This window comes from Dendrobates tinctorius, unplaced genomic scaffold (assembly GCF_039654945.1).
Source record: "Dendrobates tinctorius isolate UK_male_01 unplaced genomic scaffold, ASM3965494v1 ptg000103l, whole genome shotgun sequence".
NCBI classification, from domain to species: domain Eukaryota; kingdom Metazoa; phylum Chordata; class Amphibia; order Anura; family Dendrobatidae; genus Dendrobates; species Dendrobates tinctorius.
Window position 1 is genome coordinate 6,879,880 of NW_027361771.1, and position 21,583 is coordinate 6,901,462.

Genomic DNA, 21,583 nt, shown 5'->3' on the forward strand with positions numbered 1-21,583 from the left:
TGCTAATTCCGACACGCGCCGGATGGAGGTAATGGCCACCAGAAAGGCCACTTTCCAAGAAAGGAGGGAAAGGGAAACGTCCCTGAGAGGTTCAAAAGGAGGACCCTGCAGCACCTGAAGAACCAAATTAAGATCCCAAGGATCCACGGGCGCTCGGTACGGAGGAACCGTGTGAGCCACACCCTGGAGGAAGGTTTTGACCTGGGGCCGGGAGGCCAGCGTTTTCTGAAATAAAATGGACAGTGCCGAAACTTGACCCTTCAAGGAACTGAGAGCAAGCCCCGCATCCAGCCCTGCCTGCAGAAACGCCAGAATAGAAGGGAGCGAAAAAACCAAGGGCGCGATATCATTGGTCTCACACCAGGAGAAATAGGCTTTCCAAGTACGGTAATAGATCTTCGAAGAAGAAGGTTTTCTGGCGCGGATCATGGTATGAATTACCCGATCAGAGAATCCTGCCCGTCTCAAAACCTCGGTCTCAACAGCCACGCCGTTAAATTGAGCGACCGAGAATTGGGGTGGCAAATCGGGCCTTGAGACAGCAGATCTGCCCTGTCGGGAAGCTTCCAGGGGGCGACCGCGAGAAGGTTGACAATGTCCGCGAACAAAGACCTTCTGGGCCAATTCGGGGAGATGAGGATGACTGGAATCCCCTCTGCTTTGATTTTCTTCAACAACTTGGGAAGAAGAGGCAGAGGAGGGAACAGGTAGGGGAGCTCGAACTGTGACCAAGGGACGGCCAGAGCGTCGGCGCCCACTGCCAGAGGGTCCCGAGACCTGGACACGAATTGTGGGACTTTCCTGTTGAGACGAGATGCCATGAGGTCTACATCCGGAGTTCCCCACCGACGGCAGAGCAGATGAAACACCTCCGGATGTAGGGACCATTCCCCTGCCGCGAGACCCTCGCGGCTGAGGACATCGGCGGCCCAGTTGTCCACGCCGGGAATGTGAACCGCGGAAATCGTTGGAACAAAGGTCTCTGCCCATTGAAGAATTCTGGACACTTCCGCCAGAGCTGAGACACTCCGTGTCCCCCCTTGGTGGTTGATATACGCCACCGCTGTGGCATTTTCTGTCTGAATCCAGACAGGCAGGCCCTTGAGGCGCCTTTCCCAGTGGACGAGGGCTAGATGGATCGCCCGTATCTCTAGGACATTGATCTGCAGAGCTGATTCCTGAGTCGACCATCGACCCTGAACAGTGTGATTGCGGAACACTGCACCCCAGCCGATGAGGCTGGCGTCCGTAGTGACAATCTGCCAGTGAACGGGAAGAAAAGACCGCCCCAAGAGAATGAGGGGAGACGTCAACCACCAGTTGAGAGACCGCTTGATCCGGCATGAAAGGCGAACCGGACGATCCAGAGACAGAGCCGACCTGTTCCACCTGGACAAAATGGCCTGCTGGAGTGGCCTGGCGTGAAATTGGGCAAAGGGAACTGCCTCTATCGCCGCCACCATCTTCCCCAGGACCCTCATGGCTGTCCTGAGGGATGGAAATCGTGTGATCTGTAATGATCGCACGCCCTGCTGCAGGGAAAGGATCTTGTCTTGTGGGAGAAATACCCTTGACTGACGAGTGTCGAACAGAAGGCCCAGAAACACAAGGCGTTGAGTAGGGAACAGACAGGACTTTTTCCGGTTGACAATCCACCCAAAACTGGACAGGGTGTCTAGAACGATCGCCACACTTAGGTGGGCCTGTTGAAAGGAGGGAGCCTTGATCAGGATATCGTCGAGGTACGGAAAAAGAACGAGACCTCTGATCCTCAACAAGGCCATCAACGCCGCCATAATCTTCGTGAAGACTCTGGGAGCGGTGCCGAGCCCGAAAGGAAGCACGACGAACTGGTAATGTTCGTGGTGAATCGCAAACCGCAGGAACTTCTGATGTCCGGGAAATATGGGCACATGTAGATAGGCATCTTGGATGTCTATGGAACCCATGAATTCCTGCTCCTCCATGGAAGCAATTACCGAGCGTACTGACTCCATCCGGAAGTGGCGAAGGCGAACTCTCTTGTTGAGTAACTTGAGATCCAAGATGGGCCGAACTGCCCCGTCCTTTTTCGGCACCACAAACAGGTTTGAATAAAACCCTGTGAAGCGTTCCGATTCGGGAACGGGCACAATCACCCCGGAACTGAGAAGAGAGGCGATGGCCGAACCGAACCCCGGGACCAAGGCCGGATCCCTCGGCGGACGGGATTGGAAGAAACGATCCCGTGGAAGAGAAATGAACTCTATTTTGTATCCTGTTGATACAACCTCTGACCCAAGCGTCCTCTACTGAGGCGAGCCAGACGTCGCTGAAGAAAAGTCGACCTCCCAATTGGAAGGGACCCACGGGAGACCGATGGTAGTCATGCGGATGTAGACCGTCCAGATCTAGATCTGGACGGTCTTCCCTGGGAAGAGTGGGACCGCCAGGACGGAGTGGGCCTTAAGGAAACCTTCTTTCTTTCCTGATGTGCCTGTGGCCTTTGCTGGTTGGAAGGGTTTTCCGCCGTATTGAAACGGCGGAAAGTCCGAAAGGGACGAAACTGACGCCTTGGAGGAGGTCTGCGAGGCTTGGAGGGGAGAAGAGAACTCGTACCTCCGGTAGCGTCCTTAATAATCTGATCCAATTGTGATCCGAAGAGACGCACTCCCTGAAAAGGCAGATTGGTCAGAGACTTTTTAGAGGACAAGTCCGCCTGCCAGGCCTTGAGCCAAATTGTACGTCGGATTGCCACGATGTTACTTGACGCCTGAACTGCGCAAGATGCGGCATCCAAGGAGGCAGAAAGCAGATAATCCCCCGCATGGGAAATCTGATTGGAGAGATCAGCCAAATGCTCTGGTCGTGCCTTATCCAGAATGCCCTGCCGAAGGTCGTCTGCCCAAGTGGATATGGCCTTTGCTGCCCAAGAAGAAGCAAAGACTGGACATACCGCTGCTGATGCCGCTTCGAAGGCAGATTTTGCTAGAGATTCTATGATCCTATCATTAGAATCTTTTAGAGACGCCACACCTGACAGCGGAAGGACCGTATTATTAGAAAGTCTGGACACGGGAGGGTCCACCGAGGGAGAAGCGGCCCAGTTGTCCGTGAGCTCTTTAGCAAACGGGTACAGCACGCCGAGACGCTTTCCTCTTTGAAAGCGTCTGGTCGGATCTTCTCTCTCCTTTGTAAAAATCTTTCCAAACTCAGAATGGAAGGGAAACACCCTGGATGGTGCTTCCGCCCGTCTGAACGAAACCTCCTGATCTGAGGATTTCGCAGGGGCGTCAGCGATGTCGAAGGTATGAGCTGTCCGATAACCAGCCAGGGCCTAAATAGCTGCAGCGGCCACCTGGAGACGACGCAGAGGCGTCGCAGCACTGTCACAGCGACCGCTGCCGAAGAATCCATGGAGTGGCCTGGCGTGGAACCCGCAGGGGAGAATGGGACTCAGGTCTCATACTTACCCTCCTGATCCGTTTCATCCAGCGTACTGTTTCAAGGAGAGTATCCTGCGCCTCAACCGACCGACCGGCTCTGGTAGGCGAGTGGGTGGGAGACGGGGAGCGAGGACCATCTGGAACGCCACATCCATGTTAGGGGTCTTGGTCCTGCTGTAGACTTATGAGGATACGGGGTGGCAGTACACGCCATACTCATAGTCTCTTTGTGGGACTACAGATGTGACTATTCACACTGTATCCCTCCGGAAAAACCTGAAAAGAAACGACGCACATCGAGGTAGATATGGGTCTAATCAAATACCCGTGTCCACCTCCTACTGACACTAAGCTAAACTGAGGAACTTCCTGCCGGTCGGTGGGGTGTATACGGCGGAGGAGGGGCTAACCTTTTTTTGTGCATAGTGTCAGCCTCCTAGTGGCAGCAGCATACACCCATGGTCTCTGTGTCCCCCAATAAGGCGAACGAGAAACAAGATGTAGCTCTGCAGACCACCAACAAGACAATTTAAAAGACTTATGGCAAAGAAAAATTAACATCAGTTAATGAGAGGCATGACCCTAACCATGGCGCAGTCATGGAGGATGGAGACCTTAAGTTTCCTGAAAGCTCCTGCTGCAGCCAGACAGAGAATTTTGTGGGGGAAATGCCTAATCTAATCGAGCAAATGTGGAGGAATTATTAATAGAGTTCTTCATTTTAACGTAATGTAAGACATTGTACAATAAAAAATGAGGAATTGTAAAATTTGTATATATTTTTCTATACCTAAGTTTCCATTTAAAATAAACAGAGCATCACAGGAACACAGTCATTTTGACATTGGTATAAAGCTTATATTGACCCACTTACCTTCAAGCCTCGAAGAGATGCAAATGATTCCTGCCCTGGCCTGAGAGCAATGACATCGCCATCGACCAGCAGACTAACCGGGAGGTTCACTAGTCGCCCATCTCTGTAAACCCAGTGTAGAGACCATGATGGGGCTGATGGCATGTACAAATCGGGATACACAGTATCCTCCCATATTAGCTCCGGTCCGCTATTTAGCACATCTGCAACAATCCAGTAAATGGAAATACATGATGTAGTAGGCTAGTGCGTCAGCTCATTTCCGAGGGTTATAGATTACTTATTTACAGTGAAAAAAAATGAGGGAGCAAGCTGGTCTACTTGATGCAGTAATACTACATTAGATCATATTGGACAGTTTTATACTGGACAGAACCTGTAAAAAGCCATGACATAAGTATGCAAGTAGCATGAAATGTGCATAAACATGCAGCTAAAAAAAGAGCAAGACCTCAAATATTTAGCCTGATGGATTTACGAAGGAGTTTGTGGTTCCTATCCTGTGTAGGAATATGACAAGGTTTACTGAAAAGATGAGACTCTTTCCAGAGAACAGCAAAGACAAGGTACGCATGTATGAATGTGGTCTTGGAATAGGGGGATGATATAGGGGTAGGAAACACACAACTTGTGTCTACCTTACATTTATCGGATACAAGCTACACCTGTATACATCTCATCTATACAATTACAGTCTCTGTACACGCAGAAGACATCAGGGATGAATTAGCAGCCTTGGCAATAAGGCACACTTTGTGGCAATGAAAAAAGTTGCATTTACTGTACAGGTATAATAACAGTAAGACTTGTGTTTTACAAACTCAAGTACACTGGGAGAGCCAGTGCACTTGTGTTTTACAAACTCAAGTACACTGGGAGAGCCAGTGCCAGCTATTGTTCCGAGCCAACAGCCCACAACTGGCATAGAGTAAGAGGAAAAACACATCCCTTTAGGGCAACCCACAGTATAACTTGTCATTTAGTCACAGAAATCCTTCCCTTCTATGCTGTGGAGTCGGTAAGCCAAACCTCCGACTCCTCAATTTCCATGACAATGATTCCACCAAAATGGGCTCCGACTCCGACTGCACAGCCCTGCCAGGGCTGTGGAGTCAGTAAGCCAAATTTCGGACTCCGACTCCTCAATTTCCATGACACCGACTGACTCCACAGCCCTGGTGGGCAGGCATACTTGGTATTTGACAGCTATCTTTGTATGCACAGTCAAAGAGGCAAGGTTATCGGTCACTGAAAAGGACCACCCACTGGACTCCTAAACAGTTTACTGAACCTTTGTCTACAAATCTACATATCAAACAGCTCAGCGTTTTCTGCTAAATACAATGTTCAACTTACACAGAAATGTTCTATACCTATCTTTTTAGGTTACCGAAGAGATGTGAGGACATGATAGGGATTACGTTTCCATTTACTGTCAAGAGATCTTGAAAGTGGTGAACATACAGGTTATAATTGATCTTCACTTAGAAAAGAAAAACTTTAATGAGTCTTCACACTTAAAAGTTGAGACTTTCCCTCCATATTAATTACTCCAGGGAAGATGGAAGCATTCTGCGCTGCCAACTAGCACCACGACAATCCAAGACAAGAATGAAGGAATGGTTGTTTAATGTCAACGCGTTTCAACCACGGAAGGTTGCCTTGAAGTAGGAGTGCCTTTGAAACACGTTGACATTAAACCACCATTCCTTCATTCTTGTCTTGGATCGTCATTGTTATTCAGCAGGGCAGGATGCTTCCATCTTCCCTGGCACAATTCATATACAATTCTGTGGAAGCTGCCACAGCTTGAATTCATGCATTTCTAGTGGTTGCGTCGCACACAACCTCACATTTACCCTTTGTTTCCTCTATACTGCTTGGACAGGGCCCTATTGCACGTTTGCGCTTTTTATCCAGGATTTCTCTCCATATATTTACACAGAAAGTAAAGACTGCTATGGACATAAAAATAACTTACCATCAATCTGTTTAATGATGCTCCGCAGTCTCCTGTTCACTTCTTTGTCCTTCAACCTTTCATAGCGTCTCATTAAAAACAAGTCGAGAAGGAGCAACAGCAATAAGGCGCATGCGTTACCCACCTCTGCACCCTGGCTACAAGAAATGAGGAAGAAAACAAATATTACAAAGCTCAACGATTAATATATTTTCTCAGAAACACGGTCCTGAGGTCAGCAACTAATGACTAATTTCTAGGGTATAATTAATTATAGGTTTAGTTTTTAGGGATGGACGAACTAATGAACAGTCTAGGAACTTTATTCTTTCATGAGTTATTTACAAGTATATGACCACTTATAAAATGTGTTCAAAGTGCTGCCCATTGTGTTGGATTGTCAATGCAACCCTCTTCTCCCACTCTTGACACACTGATAGCAACACCGCAACACACTGTCTAAGGGGGTCAGATTCCTTGCAGGAATGCTCGGACCTGACACCCAGAATGTGATGGTGTACCATCTTGCTGGAAAACTCAGGGAACATGCCATCTTCAGTGCATTAAGAGGGCAGCACATCATTATGTAGCATGTTCAGATATCCAGTGGCTTTGAGGTTTCCATTGATGAAGAATGGCCCCACTATCTATATACCCCATATACCACACCATACCATCAATTATGGGTGTCAGGTCTGAGCATTCCTACATGAACAGCTTCCTGGAAAGTGGATTGGTAATCATGGGCCAGTTGAATGGCCACCAAGATCTCCCGATCTGACCCCCTTATCTTTGGGGTCATCTGAAGGCAATTGTCTATGCTGTGAAGATACGAGTGGCGCAGCATCTGAGACAATGGATACTGGAAGCCTGTGTCAGCATTTCTTCTGCGGTGTTGCTATCACCTTGAAAAGTTTCCTTCTCCCATATACTAATGTGCCACAAACAGGAAGTTGATATCACCAACCATTACCATTTTATTTAGGTGTATCCATATAAATGGCCCACCCTGTAGATTATCTGTACTGAGAGATTTATCACTGTTACATGGAACTGTAGTTGACCTCCACTATATTATCTGTACTTGTTATTGTTACATAGGACTGCGAGTGAGACCTATTACATTTGCACAAAGGGTAATGTGCCTTTAATTTTGGTTACCGCGTCAGGGGCATGTTAAAAGGTGTGGTATGTAATGGGGGATGGTTCTCACACAAATTGGGAGCATACTATAAAAATGTGAATGCAACCCCTGAATGCCTCACGAAATGTGTGCTCCTTGAAGGTAATTTATCACAATTGATATCAAGGAGCAGTAACCAATTAGAGAGGACATTGAGGCATCCTCGGAAATTGGTAATATCAAGAACTATCTTCCAATGCAGGAAACAGAAAACAGTATGTGGCAATAACATATCACCATGTGAGAACTTGTCTTAAATACAAAGACCTGTCAGATTTGACAGCTGCTTTCAGCAGTAGGATGAGAGGTGCAGGCATAAATGGAATGACATGAAGCAGTGCCAAGCTCACCTCCCATCTGGCTGGCGGCCATAACAACACAAGAGGAGCAGTGTAGCAATCAACATCAGCGCAGCCCCAGGCCAATGAAAGCAAGACGAGCGGTTGCCATGATAGAGGAAGCTACTTCTCCAGTCCTGCAGAGAGAAAACCTACGTATAAAAAAAATGACCGTGGTGCCATAAGAGACATGAGACTCTTCAAATGGTAAATGCTGAAAAACAAACCAGCAAGCATGTTATATAGGGCGAGAGCAAATCAGAGAAAAGAGCAAAATAAAAACTACTCCCCATGCCCATGTAAGCTCACGGTGGGGACAAAATGTTACCTCTGCTTGCAAAATTTCTTTTATTTTACAGCACAGTAGAATAAAGCCCTCATTCATTCCCACCTTGACTACTGCAACATCCTTTTCCTTGGCCTCCCTGCTAACACCCTCGCACCTCTCCTTAACTCTGCTGCCCGACTAATTCATCTCTCTCCTCACTACTCCTCCGCTTCTCCCCTCTGTAAATCTCTTCACTGGCTCCCATTCCCTCAGTGTATCCAGTTGAAATTACTAAGGCCTGTTTCACACATCAGTTTTTGTGTTCAGTCAAAATCCGCTAAAACAGCGGACAGCGGATCCGTTTCTGAACTGACCACAACGTTTGTCACCGGACCGTTATTTTAACGGATCCGTGAAAGGAATAATTTTAAACGAACCGCTGCCTGGGGAAAAAGAGAGAAAGAGAGAAAGAGCGAGAGAGAAATTTTTTTCCAGCCGCCAGAACAGAGTTTAGGGTTAAATTTCAGGCTGAGTGAGAAGTGTGGATCCTGCCGCCCGAAAAAACGTTACATGCTCCGTTCGGGCATGCCGGCGGACGTCAAAATTTTGGCGGATCCGCAAAAAAACGGATCCAACGGATGGCCATCCGTCAAGATCCGCCGGTAATGCAACTCAATGGGAAAAAAAACGGATCCGCCAAGCAAAATGGTGTATCCGTTTTTTTTTGCAAAACGGCGGATCTTGACTGATGGACAAAAACTGATGTGTGAAACAGGCCTAATACTGACCTACAAGGCCATCTATAACCTGTGTCCTCCATATATCTCTGAACTAATCTCCCGATATCTTTTCTCACGTAATCTCCGGTCCTTCCAAGACCTCCTTCTCTCCTCCACACTTATTCGCTCTTCACCCAACCGCCTCCAAGACTTCTTCCGAATATCCCCCATCCTCTGGAATTCTTTGCCCCAACACATCCGGCTATCAACCACACTCGGATCCTTTAGACGGAACCTGAAAACCCACCTCTTCAGGAAAACCTACAGCATGCAACGACCTCACTGCCTCCTCACCATTACTGGAGCTACTGCCTCACCATCACTGGAGCTGCTGCAACCCCCCAACCTACTGTCTCCTTCCCCACCATCCTGTAGCATGTAAACCCGAAAGGGCAGGGTCTTCTCCCCTCTGTATCAGTCTGTCATTGTTAGTTTGTTTACTCTAAGTGATATCTGTAATTTGTATGTAACCCCTTCTCATTTACAGCACCATGGAATCAATGGCGCTATATAAATAAATAATAATGCAGCAAAATTGGGATGGCTTCAAATTGTGTCCTTGTCATGGCCATAAGGAAAACCGGTGTGCTGTAGATTATCTCAGTACTCCAGTACTGCCGAAGCTCTGGTTTTCTGACTATGCCCATGTGCAGCACAATGCCCCAAAATCTCATCTCTGCTGCATTTACAGAGATCTATCTGGCGCATGATGATGTGGGATTTTGGGAGAAAAATTGATGGGACATATATGGTAAATTTGTCTGGGCCACAATAAGATTTATTTCCTCACTGAAAAAGAATTTGAAAAAGTCAATTTCAGTGAGGCCTGAGGTGTCAAATTGGATTCCTGAGCTGACAATGAAATCTGGAATTCCTAAGCTCAATGTGATATCAATCTCTGACGGCGGCACTTGACACGCACTGGCAGAGAGGCACATCATTCCACTCACCCCTCAGTGCGCCCAGGACACCTATGAGATGCCATGACAGCAGAGGTTTTGCTGAAGACTGTTGTGCTTCTCATTAGGATCCTCCTGTGAAAGCCAGAGTTTAGCTGGCGTTCATAAAAAATAATGATTTTCTCTATACATAGAAGTGCTGATGCAAGGTGAAGTATAACATATACGATCATATAATCGTAGCTTCAAGTCCTCTAAGGGGACTAACAAATACCGTAAAAAGCAAAAAAAAAAGTATTTAACACTGAAAAAAATAATAAAAACAAGCTTAAATCAATTCTCTTTTGCCCAGTTAAAAATAAAACAATTAAAAAAAATAAAACAAATAAATACACATTCGGTATCGCTGCGTTTGTCAAAGGTCGATCTATCAAAACATAAAATAAATCTGACAGGTAAACTGCGTAAAGAAAAAAAATAGAAATGAAAGAATTATGTTTGCAACACTGCAATAAAATGCAGTAAGAGGCGATCAAAACATCACATCTACCCCAAAATAGTATCAGTAAAATTGTCAGCTCAGCGTGCAAAAAAAGTCCTCATACAGTCCTAAATGGCAACACAAGCAAAAAAATTTTTCACCTTGAGAATTATATTGCCAGGTCAGTATAGTGAGAATGGTAAATAAAAAAAAAAAACAGAAGCCAATGTAAAAAAAAAAAAAAAAGCTTTCATACAGCTGTATCGATGTAAAAATAAAAAAGTTATGGCTCTTGGAATAAGGGGAGGAAAAAGCGAAAAAAAATAAAATAAAACAGAACATGGCCCGAGGTGAAGAGGTTAATGCTGCTCCTGATGCAGTAGATAAGAATGCTAGGCCACATTCACACTAAATTCAGACATTAGTTTAACGTATTGTGGTGTAGTGACCACTGTGTCCGTTAGGGGGAGCTGTGTGGATGTCCGAGGAAAGAGGATGAATGGCAGAGTCATGAATGACCATTATGTATCTCAAGGTGGGGTGGCCTTGAGATGGAGACTGATGTGTGTGTTGATCAGCAGTGATACTGCTGACATGTTGTGTCAATGAGAAGTCTCCAGGTAGCTGGGGAGACGGGCGGGCCCAGTTACGTACAAACCCACCCAGGGGGCGTGTTTAAGAACGATGTTGCAAAGTGTGTGTGAAGGGGTCAAGGACCTGTGATGAGGTCATAGCCATGTGACCCGGTGGGCGTGGCTACGGTAGGTCACATGTGGTGAATGCAGGGACCTGGTTGGTCCGTTGTGAAAGGTCCCGCTGGGAGATGTGTCTACTGGCTAACAGCATGTGGAGTGGCTGTGTGTAATGGCTGCACGTGCCTGATGATTCCCTGGAGGGAATGGATGTCTGCAGCATGGAGAAAGAGCCATGAGGAAACCCTGACATGGGTGAGATAACTATGAGGCTGGAGAGCCTGTGTATGCCAACCTGTGTGACCACAGGGAGGACAGAGAGAAGCTCTGTCAGCGACGCTATGCTGATATGAACTTTATGTTGCTTGCTTGGGTTTATACTGCATAAATAAACCGCATGGACTATAATGGTTTTATGGAAAACCTGTGCCGGATCTGGTTTTGTGGCAGCTAAGTGAGAATCCCCTATGTGAATGACAGCGCTACCTCACAGTATACACTCGGAGAATAGTAGCACCTTGCTGCCATGGCAAGCCATCGGCATCCCTGCAATGACATTGTAAGGAGACTTATGGGCGACAAAGGAAAACTGGACTTTGCAATTGCATCAGGAGCCGTGGTGTTAGATAAAGATGGGCTGTCACACTGATTTTGTGGGCATAGGAAATCACAATGATTGACTATTATATATGTTTCGATATGTAAATCAATACGTGACCAAGGACTTCAACAAGGAGTATTAAATGTTGAAAATTCACCAAACAGTAGCAAAAATATACTTTCTTCCTTTTAAACCATACAATAAAAAACAGTTGAAATCTAGGGAGAATGTGTCCCAGGAGATAACCCATATCCATCCTCTGCACAAACTCCAGATCACACTTGGAGCACTGTCCCACGCCTATCCATAAAATAGATGATGTGTTTGATCACTGGAGATCCCATCAATAATCAGATTGTGGGTCCCAATCTGCAGTAAGGAGATGTCTGGATGAAGTAGGGTCGAGCATGAACCTTGCAATGAATGACTATCTGGCAGATGGAAATAGCTCTGCAGTACAGTGACTGGCTTTTTCCTAATCGGCCCAATAGGGCGCATGGTCTACTGCAGTGCAGTGAGCAGGAACGGGGTGGTCTCAGGACCTCCGTTCTAAGAATCGATGTGGGTCCCAGTGTTTCCATTCCCAGGAACCAAACATTTATCACCTATTCTGTGGATGGATGATAAATGCTCGTTGTGGCACAACCCTTTTGCGCCTGTAGATGAATATGTAATGCATCAGAAGGAAACTCTTATATTTTCTGCAACATTTCAACAAAATTGTTTGATTACAAGTTCTGACCCAAAGGAATTAGTATGCATATTCTATCCAAATGGATCAGTACAAGTAACAAGAAGAAACATTCTCAACCACAGATGGTATCGGAGACATCAATGAGGTCTATGTGTGATATTCTGTATGGGAAGCCTTTAAAGAGGCAGTCTAAAAATAAGATGGAAGCTATTTTAAATGCTTTCCTTGTGCACAGCACTCCATGTAACCTCACCCTCCAAAACACTGTCCTTTTCTGCTGATGATACTTCAGTGCAGATGACAGTTGCTCCTGCAAGCGTGACAGAGCCTGGCGTGTGGACAGTCCCAGAGCTGGATGAAGACCATCCTGGAAATAAGCAGAACATATCTATTAAACCCAGGCTCAAACAAACAGAGAAATGTATGACAATAACTTATGTACCTGGATCTTCTCATTTGGATCCATAGGGCATATCCTTTGAAGGCAGTCATGTAAAGGCTTCTCGGCTGCGACCCCCACCACCGTCCTTCCTAAATATCCAAAATATAACAGTTAGAGTCCAAGCATGGATAGATCGCAGCAAAATAAATTCTCTACTTTTAACTGTGATTTCCAATTACATAACAAACAAGAACACAAATGCCTTGGCATAATCTGGGATTTGCTGATGCTAAGCAACAAAGAATAATGAGAAGCTATTAGCTTCCCGAGACTGTCAGCCTTCAGGGACGCCAGCACGCCATCACATAGCTACGTTTCTCCCCAGAGGATGTTAGATGACATCGAAGATGATGGTGACGGCTGGAGACAAGAAGTAGCTTATTGGGTAACGAAGTAAAGCTAGACACTCAACAGCAAAGTGAAAGGAAGATACAAAAGGATAAAAAGTGATGTAACGTAAACATGGGGCATCAGTGATGTGGATGCTGATATGGTGAGTGCCTAAAATATTTAGATATGGCCGGAAATTATGTACAACAGAGCAGAAAGGGACTAAACCTACATCATTACAGCCAAGGGCCCACCAGTAACCACTCCAGGGCCACACTTTTCAGCTACATGCAATGTGACATTATCCTCGTTCACAACAATAAACTCTCTAACTATTTACCAGGCTAAGAAAAGCTGAGCCCTATTGTCCCTTTAACAAGTCAGACCTGAAGACTCCAAACTAGAGAATTCGTCAATGGATAAAGATGTAGAGTGTTCTCGTCCTTAGAACTTCCTTTGATTTTGAGAATGGGGCTCCTACAGATGCATCTCACAAAATTAGAATATCACCAGAAAGTTAATTTATTTCAGTTCTGCAATACAGAAAATGAAACTCATATATTATATAGAGTCATTACAGAGTGATCTATTTCAAGTGTTTATTTCTGTTAATGTTGATGATTATGACTTACAGCCAATGAAAACCCAAAAGTCATTATCTCAGTAAATTAGAATACTTTATAACACCAGCTTGAAAAATGATTTTAAAATCTGAAATGTTGGCCTACTGAAATGTATGTTCAGTAAATGCACTCAATACTTGGTCGGGGCTCCTTTTGCATCAATTACTGCATCAATACGGCGTGGCATGGAGCAGATCAGCCTGTGGCACTGTTTGATGATATTCTGATTTTGTGACAAGCACCTGTATGTGCACAAGTCTGCAGTGAAAATGTTCTCATGGGAAGCACATTCTGCAAGATAATCTGCAGCACATGGTAACAGTAGCAAAGTGGGTAGGTTTTTAACAATTCTCATTCGCACCCTGAGAAAAAAAAAAATCTGTGCAAAAGCTTACATGCGATGCAGAATTTATAATATCTATGTGTTATTTCACTGGGGATTTAACATCCAAAAGGTAAAAATGCCCTGATACGCTATGACAAAATTTGCATGTAAAACAAGTCATCCTGTGTGAACATTGCGGTAAGGTGGCAGCAAATGCACCCCCGCTTTCTCAGAACTGATGGGGACTTTCAGCTTCTACTCACATACCGAGCCGTTATGGCGTATGTCATCGATTTGTTTTTATGGCAGTGTTGGGAGAATGAAATATGCGCAGAGGAGCTTAAGGCTGAGTGCAGACGGACTTTTTTGCCCTGCGGATTTTTCCGCGCAGAATTGAAGAAATTTGCAGGTCAAATTACCTGCATTTTTCCTGCGGATTTCTTCCTGCTTTCTTGCAGTTTTTGTGCGGTTTTCCCCTGCGGATTTGGAGAATGGAGCAGGTGGAAAACCGCACAAAAGAAGTGACATGCTGCATATTTTCAACCACAAGAAAACCGCGCAGAAAAATCTGCAGCGTCTGCACAGCGTTTTTTTTTTTTTCAATTGACTAACATGCTACTGTACATCACAATGCGGATATGCAACATTTCTGCGCGGTAAAATCCGCTGCGGATCCGCTGGATATCTGCATCGTGTGCACATGGCCTTAAAGCCTCAAAGGCTGCTGTAGATGCGAGCAGTATAGATCACAGCTGTTTGTACACAGCCATTATATGGATTCACTGTACTGTACTTACTGTTGCTTCTAGGGCGACTGTCTCTGTATACAAGGAACAGGACTGATCCATTCTTTATAGACTGTCTAGGGCTAGTTTCACACATCTGACATTCAGCGTTTGAGTGTAGACCAATCAGTCTCCTGGCCTGAACCCCAGATCATAGAGGCGGTGCAGGGAGTGGTTACAGTCACCTCTCTCTACACACTGGGCGCACTGTGATCACCCCTCAGCCAGCCAGATCTACAGCAGGTGTGTGCAGAGCAAGCTGTCAATCAATGTGCCAGGGAATGATTACAGATCGTTCACTATAACCGCGGCTGCAAAAAAAATTTTCTCCCTGTAGCCGCTGGTCCAGTATTCCAGCTATAAAGGATTTAAATACTGTTTACCTGAAGATTACCCCTAAATCTGCAGGTAAATAGTGTCACCGATTCCCTTTAAAGCCGGGTTCAGATGACCATTTGCAAAATCGTTCACACAAAAAAAAAAAAAACACGAGAATTTTTTTTTCATCTGTATGAAATCTGTTTTTTCACAATTTAATAAAAAATAAAAAGCCAAATACAGTTCTCTATTTTGATCATTGCAGTGGATGTAACGGAATGGCCTCAGGTTGTTTGTTTATCATGCACCCCCATGAATATAAGTCATCAAGTTTATTCAATAAACGGATCACAGTAGTGCACGCTGTAGCGTCTTAACACAAGGATCATCACTCCGAGTGTGAAAACAGTCATGTGAACTACACACTGACGCAATCGGTCAGCGTGCTGTCTGTATGCTAGATCTCGTGCACAGGGACAGATTATACGCCTGTCTAACCCTGGCCTTAAGTTGTACCAGAGAATGCTCTCCCTAAAGTATAGAATAGATCTGTGATAAATGAGAAGCCTTTTCCAAAATGGTTCTTTATTAGCCCAACGCGTTTCGGTGAGAGACCGGCACTCTTCTCAAGTAAAAAAAAAACAAAACAATTTTTACCTTAAGAAAAGCGCTGAAACAATAAACATTTTGAAACACAAAAGGCTTCTCATTTATCGCAGCGCAGTTCGATCAACATGATAGCATCCTCTTCTACTAATATCCATGTGGAAGAAGTTTTTCTTCTCCAGTCACGGGCTGCAGCAGCAGTTACACGCATCTAAAGGTGTTGTGACTTTACAACATTGCCAGGTGAACACATACTCCTGCCTTTCACTATCCTTACCAGGTGATAATGCTCTGAGTGTGTGTTTTTGTCCCCCAAACAGTTCTTCCCACTGCACTGGGCATCATATGTGCAGATTGGGAGGTGCTCAGGACATCACGACCAGTTGTGGCTTTTCAGTACAAAAAGGTTTTGGCATAACCCTAGATAACCAGATAACCTTTACAACCAACATCTATGGAGCATCACAACGTAACAGTGTGAAATTAGCATAGTAATCCTCTGCACTATTCTGCTGTTAAAAATATCAAAATCCTTGATGACGCTCATGACTTTGGATCCATCAAGATTCATTTGGATCCATATTAAAGGTGTTGGCCAACCTATATATTTAGAATTTTCGTTAAATGCATATATTCAAGGCTGAAAAATAAAACATTTTTGTAAATTCGGTTTAATTTAAAAAAAAAAAAAAAGCACCTTTTGGCTTTTACAAGCTCCTGGTTTCTCTTGACATTCAACTTTGTGAGAAAAAATCACCTGAGAAGAGCTAACAAAATAAAAAAAAAGTTATGAATTCCCCATCGCAGCCAGCTCACTGACAGATTCTAAGTTAACTCATTCTTCATATTTTTCGGACCATAAGACGCACTTTTTTCCCCAAAAAATTTTGGGGGAAAGTGGGGGGTGCGTCTTATGGTCACAATATACTAACCTCCGATCATGACTGGAGGCTGGTGCCGCGGGGCTCTGTAGTGCGGTGGTGGCAGCGGGCTGTGCTCCGGTGCAGGGGTAGCGGCTCTCTGTGCTCCGATGCAGGGGCGGCGGCTCCGCCGGCATTTCCTCCAAGCCCGGAACATGGACGCCGGGAAGATGGCCGCCGGTCCGGCGACGGCACAAGTTCAGATCTCGTCTCGAGATCTCGGGGGACGAGATCTTGTTGCCGAGATTTGAATCTCGTCCCCCGAGATCTTGGGACGAGATCTGAACCAGCGCATGCGCCGTCCCCAGACCGGCGGCCATCTTCCCGGTGTCCATGTTCCCGGAGGCCACCGCAACATGGCGGCGGCCAGCAAGGGATGTGCGGGGGCCTCCGGGCTTGGAGGAAATGCCGGCGGAGCACAGAGAGCCGCCCTGCCCCAGCCCAGCTGCTCCAGCACAGCACTGCCCCATCACAGCTGCCCCAGCACAACCAACCTGCCCCACTGAATGACCCTTGTGACCACTCCTCCACCTGTGCCAAATCCCTTCCCAGGTAAGCTGAATTCGGACTGTAAGACAGACCCCCATTTGACACATTATTTTTTTCCCTATTTTCCTTCTGAAAATTGGGTTGCGTCTTACAGTCCAAAAAATACAGTAAGCAGTGCAGTACAGAGGCTATAAATGGCAAACAGTGCACAATTTTTTCATGAAACCAAGTTGCAACAATTATTTTATCCCCAAATACATGCAGTTAAGTAAATAAAAATGGCCCCAAAGGTGAAATACCGCTTTAAAAGGTCAGCCATAGCAATCCTGGCACAGTGCAATCTTATAGCCATTTATTGCAGAGCTAAGACATTTCCAAACACATTCTATTAATACCTGACACCTATTATGCAAAACTGGGTATGTATTAGATAGTGGCTTTTACAAGCAGAAGGTGACCATCACCAGCAGAAGGTGGCTAGTACCAGTAGAAGGTGCCTAGTACCAACAGAAGGTGGCTGGCACCAACAGAAGGTGGCTATCACCAGTAGAAGGTGGCTGGCACCAGCAGAAGATGACTGGCACTAACAGAAGGTGACTGGCACTAACAGAAGGTGACTAGTACCAGCAGAAGGTGGCTGGCACCAGCAGAAGGTGGCTAGCACCAGCAGAAGGTGGCTAGTACCAGCAGAAGGTGGCTAGCACCAGCAGAAGGTGACTGGCACCAGCAGAAGGTGGCTAGTACCAGCAGAAGGTGGCTAGCACCAGCAGAAGGTGGCTAGTACCAGCAGAAGGTGACTAGCACCAGCAGAAGGTGACTAGCACCAGCAGAAGGTGGCTAGTACCAGCAGAAGGTGGCTAGTACCAGCAGAAGGTGACTAGTACCAGCAGAAGGTGGCTAGTACCAGCAGAAGGTGACTAGCACCAGCAGAAGGTGGCTAGTACCAGCAGAAGGTGACTAGCACCAGCAGAAGGTGACTGGCACCAGCAGACGGTGGCTAGCAGCCGCTGTAATACACACTACTGCAAACACCGTCTACAAATGTAACCACAGAACATGGCTTCTCAGACCTAAGGACGCAATATAAAACACTTGTCCTCACCAGTCCAGCCTCTGTCTCCACAATATCCGTCACCAACCTCTCCCGGATCCCAGCTTAGCCACAAGCCGCCATGTTTCTGTCATCATCAGCCGCGTTCTGTTCTGTGACAGTTTTCACCTGCTGTTCACAATTGTCTCCTTTGCTGAAGTCATTTTGTTGATCAATTACATTTCAACAAACCTGTGTTTGGTCTCCACAAAAATGGCTTCCCTATCGGTGTTTATAGAGATACAGCGGAGGACACTGCGGTTTATCTGTAATAAGCACAGTTTTGTCTCTAGCGACAAAACATCACCAGTGTTGAAAGTTCGCAGTGAAATGTTTCACCGCTTGCCTGTAGGGGGCAGTGATTACTGGTTTATGACTACAAGGATGTTGCGGAGAATACTGCAGATGAGGAAGGAGGTTTATGTACGACAGGCTCTGTGCAGGCTCAGTGTGGGTTTCCTAGCGTTTTTTGGTTGCGGTTTTCTCACACAGCGAGGTGGGTTTCAGTAGCAGGGTATATGCACACCAGGGGGCAGGAGTACGTGTTTTAGTCTGACTCAGATTGAGAGGGGGGGTTGTCCTAATGGTGAACAACCCATGACTTTTACCACATGTGTATTTTTATTTAAACAAATATAAAATATTTTTTTCTTTTTCATTTTTTTTAAACTTTTTTTCATGTCAGGCTACTTTCACCCTTGCGCCTTTTTGCACAGCGTATCGAGCGCACATGAAACGCATGTCAAAAGCGCACGCAATCGCTTGTAAACGCTGCGTTTTTTGTAGCATTATTGTGCGCATTACGACAAAAAATCGCAGCGTTTTTCATGCGTTTGCATTTTTTAAGCGCAATAAACAGGAGAAAAAATCCTTGAAAAATTCTTACAACAAACTCCACCAATGGGACAGCAGTGGGCGTGTCTTATGGAAATTCTTTATATACAGTTGTGGCCAAAGGTATTGACACCCCTGCAATTCTGTCAGATAATACTCAGTTTTTTCCTGAAAATGATTGCAAACACAAATTCTTTGGTATTATCTTCATTTAATTTGTCTTAAATGAAAAAACACAAAAAGAATTGTCCTAAAGCCAAATTGGATATAGTTCCACACCAAATATAAAAAAGAGGGTGGACAAAGTATTGGCACTGTTCGAAAAATCATGTGATGATTCTCTAATTTGTGTAATTAACAGCACCTGTAACTTACCTGTGGCACCTAACAGGTGTTGGCAATAACTAAATCACACTTGCAGCCAGTTGACATGGATTAAAGTTGACTCAACCTCTGTCCTGTGTCCTTGTGTGTACCACATTGAGCATGGAGAAAAGAAAGAAGACCAAAGAACTGTCTGAGGACTTGAGAAACCAAATTGTGAGGAAGCATGAGCAATCTCAAGGCTACAACTCCATCTCCAAAGACCTGAATGTTCCTGCGTCTACCGTGCGCAGTGTCATCAAGAAGTTTAAAGCCCAATGGCACTGTGGCTAACCTCCCTAGATGTGGACGGAAAAGAAAAATTCACAAGAGATTTCAATGCAAGATTGTGCGGATGTTGGATAGAGAACCTCGACTAACATCCAAACAAGTTCAAGCTGCCCTGCAGTCCAAGGGTACAACAGTGTCAACCCGTACTATCCGTCGGCGTCTGAATGAAAGGTGACTGTATGGTAGGAGACCCAGGAAGACCCCACTTCTTACCCCGAGACATTAAAAAGCCAGGCTGGAGTTTGCCAAAACTTACCTGAAAAAGCCTAAAACATTTTGGAAGAATGTTCTCTGGTCAGATGAGACAAAAGTAGAGCTTTTTGGGCAAAGGCATCAACATAGAGTTTACAGGAGAAAAAAAGAGGCATTCAAAGAAAAGAACACAGTCCCTACAGTCAAACATGGCGGAGGTTCCCTGATGTTTTGGGGTTGCTTTGCTGCCTCTTGCACTGGACTGCTTGACCGTGTGCATGGCATTGTGAAGTCTGAAGACTACCAACAAATTTTGCAGCATAATGTAGGGCCCAGTGTGAGAAAGCTGTGTCTCCCTCAGAGATCATGGGTCTTCCAGCAGGACAGTGACCCAAAACACACTTCAAAAAGCACTAGAAAATGGTTTGAGAGAAAGCACTGGAGACTTCTAAGGTGGCCAGCAATGAGTCCAGACCTGAATCCCATAAAACACCTGTGGAGAGATCTAAAAATGGCAGTTTGGAGAAGGCACCCTTCAAATATCAGGGACCTGGAGCAGTTTGCCAAAGATGAATGGTCTAAAATTCCAGCAGAGCATTGTAAGAAACTCATTGATGGTTACCGCAAGCAGTTCGTCGCAGTTATTTTGGCTAAAGGTTGTGCAACCAAGTATTAGGCAGAGGGTGCCAATACTTTTGTCTGGCCCATTTTTGGAGTTTTGTGTGAAATGATCAATGTTTTGCTTTTTGCTTCATTCTCTTTTGTGTTTTTTCATTTAAGACAAATTAAATGAAGATAATAATACCAAAGAATTTGTGTTTGCAATCATTTTCAGGAAGAAATTGAGTATTATCTGACAGAATTGCAGGGGTGTCAATACTTTTGGCCACAACTGTAGCCCCTGTTTACAGCTGAATTCTTCACATTTGCTTGCATTTGCCTTGTGAAACATGGATCTGAGCTGGAAGAGTTTTTACTTTGACTTGGATCTGGACATCAGGACGGCTCAGGCTTATGCAGTTGCTTACCATGAACAGAGGGAGAGAGAGAGGCAGCGAAGGCGGTAGCGGCGGCGTTTGTGGATACATCCCATTATTGAACTCCGGGAGAGCCGTGGAGCATACCACACCCTCTACAGTGAGCTACAGGCAAACCCGGAGAAACTTGCGGATTATACCCAGATGTCCCAAGAAACCTTTAACTATTTGCTTGGTCAGGTCCAAGAAGCCATACGGAGACAGGACACACAGCTTCGGCGTGCGATTACTCCTGAGGAACGGCTACTGGTTACATTATGCTACGTAGTATTGCAAAACTAATGTCTGCTGAATTTTCTTTGTTGTGACATGTGCTATTACAAATCTGGCAGAATTATAGTTCTGTCATGTATTTGACAAAAAGCTGCGTTTTTTTTTTTATGGCATGTAATGAACAAAAGGCTGCAGATGTATTTTTATAAACTTTTTTTTTTCTTTTAATTTATTGTTGGTGTTTTTAAAATCCATATACAGAAGTAATAATTGTTGTTTTTGCTTTGTTTCCCAGATTCCTGGCAACTGGAGAAACACTCTCTTCACTCCACTTCCAGTACCGTATTGGAATCTCCACGTTGTCTGGAATTGTAGCGGACACCTGCCGGGTTTTGTGGAACGTTCTTTGTCCAGAATTCATGTCCTTCCCACCGCAAAAAAGTGGTTGGAAATCGACGAAAAATTCTGGACTGTATGCAATTTCCCCAACTGGGAGCGGTGGATAGGAAACACATCCGGATTATCAAGCCA

General features: G+C 45.3%; 1 protein-coding gene across 4 annotated transcripts in view; it reads right to left on the minus strand.

Moving 5' to 3' along the window:
- The window catches only part of TMEM94 (transmembrane protein 94), a 114,304-nt gene extending 96,016 nt beyond the window's left edge, over window positions 1-18,288 (minus strand). For 2 of the 4 annotated variants that reach the window (XM_073588002.1, XM_073588001.1), the window contains exons 1-6: window positions 14,712-14,811; window positions 12,637-12,725; window positions 12,448-12,561; window positions 7,793-7,917; window positions 6,281-6,417; window positions 4,300-4,502 (exon numbers count right to left, since the gene is read on the minus strand). In XM_073588002.1, coding sequence (XP_073444103.1) covers window positions 4,300-4,502; window positions 6,281-6,417; window positions 7,793-7,917; window positions 12,448-12,561; window positions 12,637-12,725; window positions 14,712-14,796 — 753 coding nt within the window. In that variant the 5' untranslated portion in view covers window positions 14,797-14,811. Of the gene's footprint in view, window positions 1-4,299; window positions 4,503-6,280; window positions 6,418-7,792; window positions 7,918-12,447; window positions 12,562-12,636; window positions 12,726-14,711; window positions 14,812-16,320; window positions 16,391-18,134 lie in introns of those variants that run through there. The other 2 variants (XM_073588004.1, XM_073588003.1) reach the window with 2 other exon arrangements.
- Window positions 18,289-21,583: the final 3,295 nt, after the last annotated feature.